This window comes from Rhinolophus sinicus, linkage group LG05 (genome assembly GCF_036562045.2).
Source record: "Rhinolophus sinicus isolate RSC01 linkage group LG05, ASM3656204v1, whole genome shotgun sequence".
NCBI lineage: Eukaryota > Metazoa > Chordata > Mammalia > Chiroptera > Rhinolophidae > Rhinolophus > Rhinolophus sinicus.
Window position 1 is genome coordinate 71,309,584 of NC_133755.1, and position 10,942 is coordinate 71,320,525.

Below are 10,942 nucleotides of genomic sequence, written 5' to 3' on the forward strand. Positions count from 1 at the left end.
TTGTGAAGTCTTTAGTTAGATTATTATGATGGACACCTGTGTTGAGACTGTAGCAGGAACAGGAAGGGAGAGGCTCTATTTTGAGCAGTTAAAAGCCCAGGATTTGGAGCCACTGGAGTTGTGTTTGAAACTACACGTTAGTATTTCCCATCTGAATGACTTACGTAATACCTTTTAACTTTAGTTTTGGTTTTCTCATTGGGTTAATAATGCCACACTCAAAGGATTTTTGTAAAAATAAAAGGTCTTGTCTGATAGCTCTTTCTTTGATTATAAAAATGTTTTATATTATGCACTGTCTAAATGATAGCCCCTAGTCACATACAGCAACTGAACACTTAAAATTTGGCTGCTGCAAATGAGGAACTGAAATTTAATTTTGTTTAATTCTAATTAATTTAAATAGCCACATGTGTCTAGTACCTACTGTATTTGACAGCACAGCTATAGATGACAGCTGTTATAGGGACTACTTAGAATATAAAAAGTAAGCTTTTTAGAATTTTCTTGAGTGGTGTATTCCTTCAGTTACTTATTTTTGAGCATGTATATGCTGTTTGGCGTGCAATGAAGTATATAGCAATGTCCCTATCTTGGAGAAAAATAAACAAAACAAAATTTATTAAGCACAAGAAAGACTATAATATACTTTAATCTTAATTTTAAAAAAAGAGTTATACCAAGTGTAGTGGATTCAGAAGAGCAAAAGATCTCTTCAGGAATAGGAGGGATGGGAGGGATGGAGGGCACGTGCTGGTTAGTGACGCCTGTTACATGTTTTGGTAGAAAGAAAGGAAAGACAATTTCAGGTGGAAGCACAATGAAAATGAAACTCATAGCGTAGGAACCTGCAGGATGTGATCAGGGCTCAGTGAATCACAGGGTAATTTGCTGAAGTGTGGAGGTGATTTAGAAGATGAAATCAAGCTGGAAAGTTGGTTTGGAGGATGTGATCAACTAGCATATGGTTACAGCTGTCTTGGAATTCATGGCTAAAAAGTTTGAGATTTATCTTTCAGGTAGTAAAATTCAGAATCGTTGAAGAACTTAGAGCTAAAGAGAAATATAAGCAGAGTTTTGTTGTAGGAAAATAACTTTGGCAGTTGTGTGATGAACAGAGAAATGAGTTGGGAAGCTCACAGTAGTCTAGACAAGTGGAAATATGTTTCTGAACCAGAAGCGTGGCTATAGAAATGAGATTCACAGAGGTAAAACTGACAGATAGTGCTAACATATTACAATATGATTGTGGAGGCATTGAAGGGAGGTGCGTCAAGAAGTGACTCCAGGACTGAATTGTAGCACTGGTTGTGGGTGGGAAACAGAGTCCAGATAAGTACATAGGTTGTGGTGAGAGATAGGAATAAATATAGTAACAACCTTGAAGTGAAGATTTCATGGGGAAAAGGAGTCACTTGATGGTTACTTGGCTACCAAGAAATTGCTGGATGAAATAGTCACTATTTACACATTTCAGTGCTGCATTTAAAAGTTATCTTGAACCAACTCTTAATCTGAAAATTTTAGTGTATTCTTATGTGAGAACTGAAGCATTTTTAATATGTTAACAAGCACACAATCTGTAGAAAACTTGAGTATAATGATAATTAGCAACGATGCCATGTTTGTAACTAATAATTTGTTGAACCTCCTTCCCTCCACATCACCATCCTACATCGCCCCCAAGCTCTGCTAGCTCTATCGCTTTTTTTAGAGTGAACAAAAGCAAATACAATAAACAACTAATCTGGATCCAACATCATGTAGTCTGAGTAATAAAACTTTTGTTGATTATTACCCAGAAATAATAAACTAAAATATTTTGTTTTCTTCCTTACTAGAATTGGAAGTGGAAAGTTAGACTGGTATTAGCCATTTTCTTCTTGTAGTCTTCATCAAATCTCTCATTCTGAGCCACAGTAAAGTGATGTTTCCAGTCTCCAACTTCCCCTGAAACAGACATGTGGGAGAGTCAGTAGCTGTTGGAGGAATTTGTATTTCTCTATTCTTCTGTTTTTGTGTGATGATTTCTACTCCACTGTCTAGAAGGGACCATATTGGACACATCATTTCTCTTCCTAGCCTATCACTTTCTCATCCTGAGGGGAAGAGGAATTCTTGTCTGATTTGTGAGACAGGGAGAGCCTATGAAGGGCTTGCTGGTCTTTTTCTCCTGTCCTCTTGCATATCACAGCATGGTATATACGTATACCAATGGCTTCCATGCTGTGGATGGACCAAGAGAGGCTTGTTTCTGGGAGAACTCAAGGTACAGTTTTGAGGAAGAAAGTAAAAAAATATCCCCTCAGTTGTTCAATTTCAATCCCTGTTACCTTTCTCAGGTTGCTTTTTCTCCATAGCACTTACCATTATCTATTACTCTGTGTATTCTTTATTTTGTTTATGGCTAGAACATAATTTCCATGATGGAAGGGATTTTTGTGTATTTTCTTCACTGCTCTGAACATTACCTAGAACAGTGCCTGGCACATTATGGCCCCTCAGTAAGTATTTTTGAATGAATGAATGTAAATGATAGCATAGAACCATCTATAAAATGGATTCTTTGGTCCATCTGAATTAATTCTGTGTATTTTCACTTTATCAGCCAGAATCTGGAGGAAATGAGGATAAAGGGTTGGATTTAGACACCAAGCCTCACTCTCCAATTGTGGCTAAAACATTGTTTTCATTTCATCTGTGAAATGAAGTCATACTTCTTTTCCTGGAATCATTCATTATAGACCTTATTTTTCTTATCCATACAAAAGAAAAATCCCCTAAGACTCTGAACTATTGGGCAGTCCTTATAAGATTGTGACTAAAAGAAAACACAAATACCTTTTCTCATGAATGGAGAAATAGAGTGGTTCATGATTTCAGTAGGAATTGATGAATAGTTTGCCATTGGATTTTGCTTCATAATGTCAAATGAAGTGTGATGGATAATTTTATCTAGAACTTCATCATCTAGGTTCTTTCCAATGAATTCTGCCAGCTTTCGAATTTCATGCTTTGGGTTCTATGATCAGAGTGAAAAGAAAAGTGAAGATTTGACATAAAACAGTTTTAAAAGACTATTAAATGAATTAATAACAGTAATCAGTAACATGTGAGTTAAAATTAAACAAAAAATCTTATCTCACAAATACTCAACTTTCCAGAAATGACTAATTTTAACATGACAACCTACATTTTAAAATTTTTGTTAATTAGAATTATTAAGCTTTTATTGCTTTAAGATGGTAGCACTGACTAGTGTCAGCGAAGCATTCACCTCATGATACGCAGTGCCTGGAGACTGTTCCACTAAAGAAAAGTGTCAAGACTTATTTCCAAATGTCCTGCTCAAGTCAGTATGGGAGGTGTCTTGGTCAGCTAAATGTCTAACAGGGTGAGTCCATAGACTAATAATAAGAACAAAGATATTGCAGAAGTGTAGGGGCAGAAAATTTAAGACTTGACCAAAAGGAGGCTGTCTCTTGTTTTTGACATTGTTAGAAATGCCCCCAGATATTGCTGTGGTGGCAGGAGGGTGGGAGAGGATTTTTTTGTACTCATGAGGCACCTAAGAGGTACCCATGACTAAGAACTCTAGTGCCCAGCATATCCAGGTTTGTAGGTGTCTCTGACAGGAACTCAGTTCCAACATAGCCACTGTTTTCTCATCAGAGGGACACACAAGCCCGGGAAGCTGTGGCTGTGGGAAGTACCGTAGCTTTAGAAAAAATGGTAGGGGAAGGAAAGTGGAAAAGTTTACCCACAGCTATCTTCTGCTTTAAAATGGACTGTTGTTTAAAAAGTGTGGATGTCAAAAGGGCTTAGTAAATTTTTTTCTAATCTACCTCCTCGGGCAAGGGAATCAAAAGGAAAAATAAACAAATGGGACTATATCAAACTAAAAAGTTTTGCACAGCAAAGGAAACCATCAAGAAAATGAAAAGAGGGCCGACCTGGTGGCTCAGGTGGTTGGATCACCGTGCTCCTAATGCCGAGGTTGCCGGTTTGATTCCCACATGGGCCAGTGAGCTGTGCCCTCTACAGGTAAGATTGTGAACAATGGCTCTCCCTGGAGCTGGGCTGCCGTGAGCAGCTGGAGGTCGGCATGAGCTGCTGTGGGCTACCGTACTGCTGCTGACTGCTGTGTGTGGCCATGGGCTACCGTGTGCTGCCATGAGTGGCCGGCAGCCATCATGAGTGGCCGGCAGCCATCGTGAGTGGCCAGCAGTCGGCGAGAGCTGCCCTAAACTGCTGTGAGCCGACAACCGGCGACCGACTGCCTCAGCTGGGGGAAAGCGCAAAGCTCGTAATACCAGCATGGGCCAGGAAGCTGTGTCCTACACAACTAGACTGAGAAACAAGGGCTTGAGTCGGAATGGGGAAGGGGGGAGGCGGAAAAAGGGGGGGAAAAGGTTAAAAAGTAAACATGAGAACATTGTTGATTTCAACATAGTTCAAAAGTAACTTCTCAAATAAAGAACACATGACCTTCTTAAAAAAAAAAGAAAATGAAAAGACAGACTATTGAATGGAAGAAGATACTCACCAATGATACTGTCTGATAAGGGGTTGTATCCAAAATTTATAAAGAACTCACAAAACACAATACCAAAGTAATAATCAATCTGATTAAAAAATTGGCAGAGGACCTGAACAGACATTTCTCCAAAGAGGACATACACATGGTCAATAAACATATAAAAAGATGTTGAACGTCACTAATTATCAGAGAAATTCAAATTAAAATCACAATGAGATATCACCTCACACCTGTCAGGATCACTATTATCAATAAGTCAAGAAACAAGTGTTGGCAATGATGTGAAGAAAAGGGAACTCTTGTGAAGTGTTGGTAGAATTGCAAATTGGTGCAGCTGCTATGGAAAACATTATGGAAGTTTCTCAAAAAATTAAAAATAGAACTACTTTGTGACCAAGCAATTCTACTTCTGGGTATTTATCTGAAGAAATCCAAAACACTAATTCAAAAAGATATGTGCACCCCTGTGTTCACTGCAGCACTATTGACAATCGCCAAGATATGGAAGCAACCTAAGCACCCATCAATAGACGATTGGATAAAGAAGAGATAGTACATATATACAATGAAATATTACTTGGCCATAAAAAAGAATGACTTCTTACCATTTGCAACAACATGGATGGACCTAAAGGGTGTATTATGCTAAGTGAAATAAGTCAGGCTGAGAAAGACAAATAGTATATGATCTCACTTACATGTGGAATCTAAAGAACAAAATAAATGAACAAACAAAACAGAAATAGACTCATAGATACAGAGAACAAACTGATGCTTGCCAGAGGGGAGGGAGGTTGGGGAGGTGGGTGAAGGGATTAAGAAACCCAAATTGGTAATTACAATATAGTCACGGGGATGTAAGTACAGCATAGGGAATATAGTTAATAATGTGCAACATGTATGTGTAGTGCCAGCTGGGTACTAGGCTAATCGGGGAAATCACTGCATAAATTATATAAGTACCTAACCACTACATTGTACACTTGAGACTAATAAAAAATAATATTGAATGTCAAATGTAACTGAAAAAATAATTTTAAGAAAAGAACTCATAGATATAGGGAACAGATTGGTGGTTCCAGGAGGTGTGTGTGTATGGAGGAGTGTTGTGTGAAATGGGTGATGGGGGTTAAAAGGTACAAACTTTCGTTTATAAAATAAGTAAATCCTGGGGCTGTAATGTACAACATAATGACTATAGTTAATAATGCTGTATTTTATATTTTCAAATTGCTAAGAGACTAGATCTTAGAAATTCTCATCTCAAGGAAAAAAAATTAACTATATGTGGTTATGGATATTAACTAGACTTACTGAGGTGATCATTTTGCAATGTATGCAAATATCAAATCATCATGTTGTACCTGAAACTAATATAATGGTATATGTCAATTATATCTCAATTAATCTTTGATATTTTATAGAAACAACTGGAAAATCCCCAGCTATGATTGAACCTAAAAGAAGTGCATCGAAAGTAATGTGCACACAACCCCCCTAGAAATTTTGTAAAACTGAATCTTCTGGTTTAGCAGGCCTGATGTGGGCTCTGAGAGGCCATGCAACTTGTCTGTGAAGCACCTTTTGAGTACCACGGCTTTCAATTATAAATTAAAAAACAGAGACTGGAATTCTTCATAGATCTCTGTATTCGGTAGAGTCACAGCAAATACTGAGTAGGTTATCATTTACAACAAACTCCTGTGAACATCATTTCATTTAGTCCTGACAACAGATCTTGGAGGAGTATACTATACCACTTTCTTTTTAAATTTGAGGAAACTGATTAAGTTTTAAGATATTAAGTGTCTTGACCAAGAATAATTGCCAGTAGGCAATAAAGCCAGAATTTGAATTCAAGAATTCTGACTCTAAATCATTAGTATTTTTTATTACACCATAATTTCTTAAACTGTTTCTTGAAACTGATGTTCCTCAAGTACTAATGAAAAAGATGGAAATGTGTCAAAAAAATTTTCCCTTCTAAACAGAATTTTAAAATAAATATGCAAGGGTTAAAAAGAGACCATTCACATTTTGCCACACTCTGCCTATAAGGAAAAGGTGTACCATACCCTGGGGCACCAGGAAGTTTCAGGTGAAACTATGTCATATATAAATTCATGATATACCATGTACATTTTGATGCATAGACAGCTGTAGCCAATGAAATGCAGCAATTTTCTGTTCCTTATTTCAATCTGTGAGTCCCTGATGGGTCCATACATTATGACTTGGAGTATTTTATGATCAAATGGAAACACATCACTGCCCTCACCATCTTCAGGTCCTCATAGAAGACGTAGAGAATGCGGTGTTGGTCTTTGGCTTCCCACCATCCTTTCACATGGTCATACCAAGAACCCCAGCATACTGCAAGATGGGATGAGAAACAGGGCAATGAGTCATAGAAGTCCAACCAACAAATATTCCACTGCAAAGAGAATTCCCGAATGTCACATTAATGATTCATTCTCATTAAAGATGGCAGAGCTCTGGCTGTTCTAAGGAAATTATTCTTTCTTTTTAGAGTATTTGAGTATAGAGTATTTTGGAAAAGGACAGAATTAAAGCTGAATTCTCTTACCTTTACCAGCCAGAAAACTCTCAAAATACTCTTCCCAGGTTCCTGGAGCAGGAAGTGATTTATTCATCCTATGGAAATGGTAATAAGATACCATATTGTCCTTGGGATTTCTTGCTACATAGATTATCTGGGAATGGTGGGAGGAGGGGAAGAAGTACAAACAAGATTAGACCTCTATATAGCTAATACCCAGACAAATTATGTTATGGTGGGTACATTTTGTACAGATGAATTTTTCTGATACTTCATTTTTGTGATCTTGGCCATTTGTGGGAGGATTCATATCAGTTTGCATATTGATTATTGTGAAGAGGTGGACTCTTTTTTTTCTTTAACAATAAGTGAAGTGCTTTAAGAGGAAATTGATTAGAGACCACTCTAAGATCATTCTAAGTTGTACAACTCTGAATTCCTTTTGCTCTTTACCTTACAGTTTTTCTCTAGGAAGGATGGTGGCAGCAACTGGATGGGAAGATGTGTTTTCAGGTTCCGTGGTGAGGGCATTGCATTAGCTTGTTCCAAACCTGTAAAATTGATTTTTATTGCTTTCCACTATTTTTCTCTATTTGCTTTAAAATATGTCTGCTTTCATTATTCTACCTTAGGAACAATTGAACAATTCAAAGCGCTGTAAGAGCACTATAACTATCTGTAGAACTGATCTAAGAGACTATGTCTAATCTATTAATTATTTTTTTGGTTAGAACAATTTTTAACCGTAACAAACAATAAACCAAATAAATAAGAACCTAACAAGTTCAAGCCTTTTTACCCTGAAATTACTTAGGCTTATCTTTGTGGAGTAAAATTAATTTCTAATTGGAGAATCAAAACTTAACTTATTTTTATATGAAGAGTAACTCCATTAGGCAATGTCTGGAGTACAGCAATGACTAGACGTAGTTTTAAAAAGACAAAGTCACAACATCCATCAGTAATTGTTTGAATGCGTAGACTAAGAGGGCTATTGGATAGTAAAAATGCTACGTACCATATTTTGCCATGTATATACCACTTTTTTGCCCAAATTTGTGAGGGAAAAAATGAGGGTGTACATTATACATGGGTAGTACTAATTCAGTATCTACGTAAATATATTTAATTCTTTTATTTATGCGTATGATTTAAAAGTGTAACTCTAGAAATCAATAACAATATCCGTATGTGAAATAACACTCTGGAATACGATAATCAGTTTTGTTGAATTTATGATGAACTTGCAGCGACAGAGAGTTCTGGCCTTCAATGATGCATAAATATCGTAAATTTGTTACTGGTACATAAAATTTCTTGTACCTTGTATCTATTCTTGTGTTTTGCAATTATTTGTTACATAAAATTACTTGTACCATAATATATTAAAAAATAAATGCTAAAATTCCTTTATAATACAAAAAACAAGTACCTAAATGTAAACAAACAAAAATTTGAGTTAAAAATTAAAATGAAAGATTTTTTTCCCCTGTAAGTTTGAGCCAAAAACGTGAGTATTTGGACATTATACACAGAAAAATACGGTATATAGTATTTAGGACTATAGTCGGTATGGCTATTCCATACTCACCACATGCTACGGATGGGATCATCAGTTCGATGAAAGGAAATCGTATATGAGTAGGTGCTCGGAGACCTTTGTCAACATCACCGTCATTTAGTATCAAGTCCACTATCTCCTGAGTCCATGTCGTTCCTTATTCCACATGGAAGATGAAGATGCATAGATATTTAGTATACTGTATTCCTTAAAATATGATCAAATACTTGCTAGAACATCTATGTAAATTAAAAAAATTTTTTTTATGAGTTTATTTGAGCCAAACTGACCACATACGCTAGAACAAGATCTCAAATACTCCCCATCTATGTGAATTTTAAAGCTAGGTTTATAATGGAACTCCAAAAATATCATTCTTTATAGCTTGTTTTATCATAGAAGGATTTTTTTATTAAAAGACTATAATTTGAAGTGAACATTATATTGATACATATACAGTATATTTTGTGTGTGTCACAGCCATTAATTTGTATTGTTATCCTATTGATTTAGCTGCATTGTTCTTTAGAAAGGTAGTGCTTAAGAAGTACTGAGAGACTTTTGAGGGCTTCTTAAGGCTGCTGAGGTGAGATCAGCATTGAAGAACCAAAGCTTCAGGAATTCTTCCCCAAATCAGCCAGGGGATCCCCTTTCTAGCTTATGCACACAAAGCAGCTTTTCACAAGATCTGCAGTGAGGAACTGCATTGGTTTCAAACAACTCAACAAATCTAGCCCTTTTATTCTTGGCTATTTGAGTTACTCTGTTCTGAGGAAGTAAAACAAAAAAAATAATGTACGTCACAGGAATAAATTCTTAGAATTTGTAGGTCATTTTAACATTTTTGGTGTAGTTTCAGTTTCCACAAGTCATTTGTCTTAGCCATATCACTCTGCACAGTAAACAATTTTCCACTCAAACCCAGATGAATTTCTTTATTTCATTATTAAAGCCTCTTTCCCACTTACCTTCCTACCCTTTCTTCACCTTGCCCTCTCCCCTTCCACTTACCTGCTTTAGGATAGGTAGAAATAAGCAGATCATCAGGCTTGGCTTGGAAGTTCCAGATCTGATCCCAGATGGCACAGGTAGTGATGGGCTGAAGAATTCCCTTCACATAGTCCGCAGCTAGGCGCTCTGTTCCATCAAATTTGAAACCCTCCATTTTGTTTAAGGCCATTAGTGTCAGAAATCAGAGTACTATTCCAGATAAAATGTTACCTTTCAGTCAGCACAAAGTTGTATTCTTGATATCATACAGACAATGCAAAACTCAGACTGCAAGCCCTTCCTAGGACAGCCTGCTAATGGCTGGAAATCAAGGAAAGCTAGCTATAGACCCACTGGGTCAAGTTCCAGGGAGCAAGGAATTATTGTTTAGTACTTTGTACACAGGCGTTTCCCTAAAGAGCTCCACCCCTCCCCCTTGGCCAGACTGTTACATAATGCCGCCAGGGCACTCACCAATCCAGGCAGCCGTGTCATGTTCTTACTCAGTCCTGCTCTTCTGTATTGGTTTAACAAGAGTTAGTGCCAGGTTTCATTTTTGTGTTCAAAAAACAATTCACACTTTTACTGATTGTTTCTTCTGGGAAATTTAAACTAAGTAAAACGTTGGAGGGAATTTGTTGGTGGAATTACAAATTGCAACACAAATAACTTCTCAGAAAGGCTGAAGGGAAATATCTGTGGGCTGTTAACAAGGAGGTCCTAGTTTTGAATCTCCCAGCACAAATATCCGAGAGGGTCAGCTTTGTGTTACTTTAAGAGTAAAATAAACTCTGTTTAACATCAGCAGAAATAGGAATCTCTTCACAGCTATTAAAACATATGTCTCAAAAGCAAAATGCGTGCTGAAACTGTGGAGTTACAGAAGTTGGTGGTTGTGTTAGGACATATCCCGTTTTCTTCTTTCTTCTTGGAGTTCACTTCCCAGGCTCATGCTAGAGTCCCCTGTCAGCATTGTTTTCTTAAAAGCCTTGGAGTTTGTTTATCCTGCTTGCTCTTTTCCTTGGGACCATTCCTGACTCCTGCCTGAGTTTCTTTTTCTCCTGGTTAAGGAGAAAACCTCTTCTCTGCTGAAACAAGGCCAGATTCCTTCTAATTTTGAACTGCTAAGTACTACAAGGTCACCCCTCCTCCAGTTTTTCTGTCTCTTTTTGTGATATAATAAAGAATAAATGTGGTCTTTGTCTCTGATTCCTGGCACAGAGTTTCAAAGACCCTTGGCAGTTCCTGAGTGATTGGAGTGGCTTTGTTTATTCATAATGACTCCATTTTG

At 37.1% G+C, this 10,942-nt stretch overlaps 1 protein-coding gene across 1 annotated transcript; it reads right to left on the reverse strand.

Moving 5' to 3' along the window:
- Nucleotides 1–636: 636 nt before the first annotated feature.
- LOC109458246 (sulfotransferase 1C4) lies at nucleotides 637–10,020 on the reverse strand. Its single transcript, XM_019751702.2, has 7 exons — nucleotides 9,673–10,020; nucleotides 8,692–8,817; nucleotides 7,554–7,651; nucleotides 7,128–7,254; nucleotides 6,819–6,913; nucleotides 2,842–3,022; nucleotides 637–1,950 (listed from the first exon to the last, which is right to left on the reverse strand). Exons 1-7 carry the CDS (start codon nucleotides 9,839–9,841, stop codon nucleotides 1,838–1,840), a joined length of 909 nt encoding a protein of 302 aa, XP_019607261.1. The 5' UTR covers nucleotides 9,842–10,020; the 3' UTR covers nucleotides 637–1,837.
- Between the last annotated feature and the right edge of the window lie 922 nt (nucleotides 10,021–10,942).

What these genes read in the sequence shown, in the direction of transcription:
- LOC109458246 (XM_019751702.2), bottom strand. Translation starts at nt 9,841, where the DNA reads ATGGCCTTAAACAAAATGGAGGGTTTCAAATTTGATGGAACAGAGCGC. An exon ending in GAGTTTTCTGGCTGGTAAAG is followed by an intron (nt 6,914 to 7,127) that starts GTAAGAGAATTC and finishes CCCATCTTGCAG; the next exon opens with TATGCTGGGGTTCTTGGTAT. An exon ending in TTCTCCATTCATGAGAAAAG is followed by an intron (nt 1,951 to 2,841) that starts GTATTTGTGTTT and finishes TGTCTGTTTCAG; the next exon opens with GGGAAGTTGGAGACTGGAAA.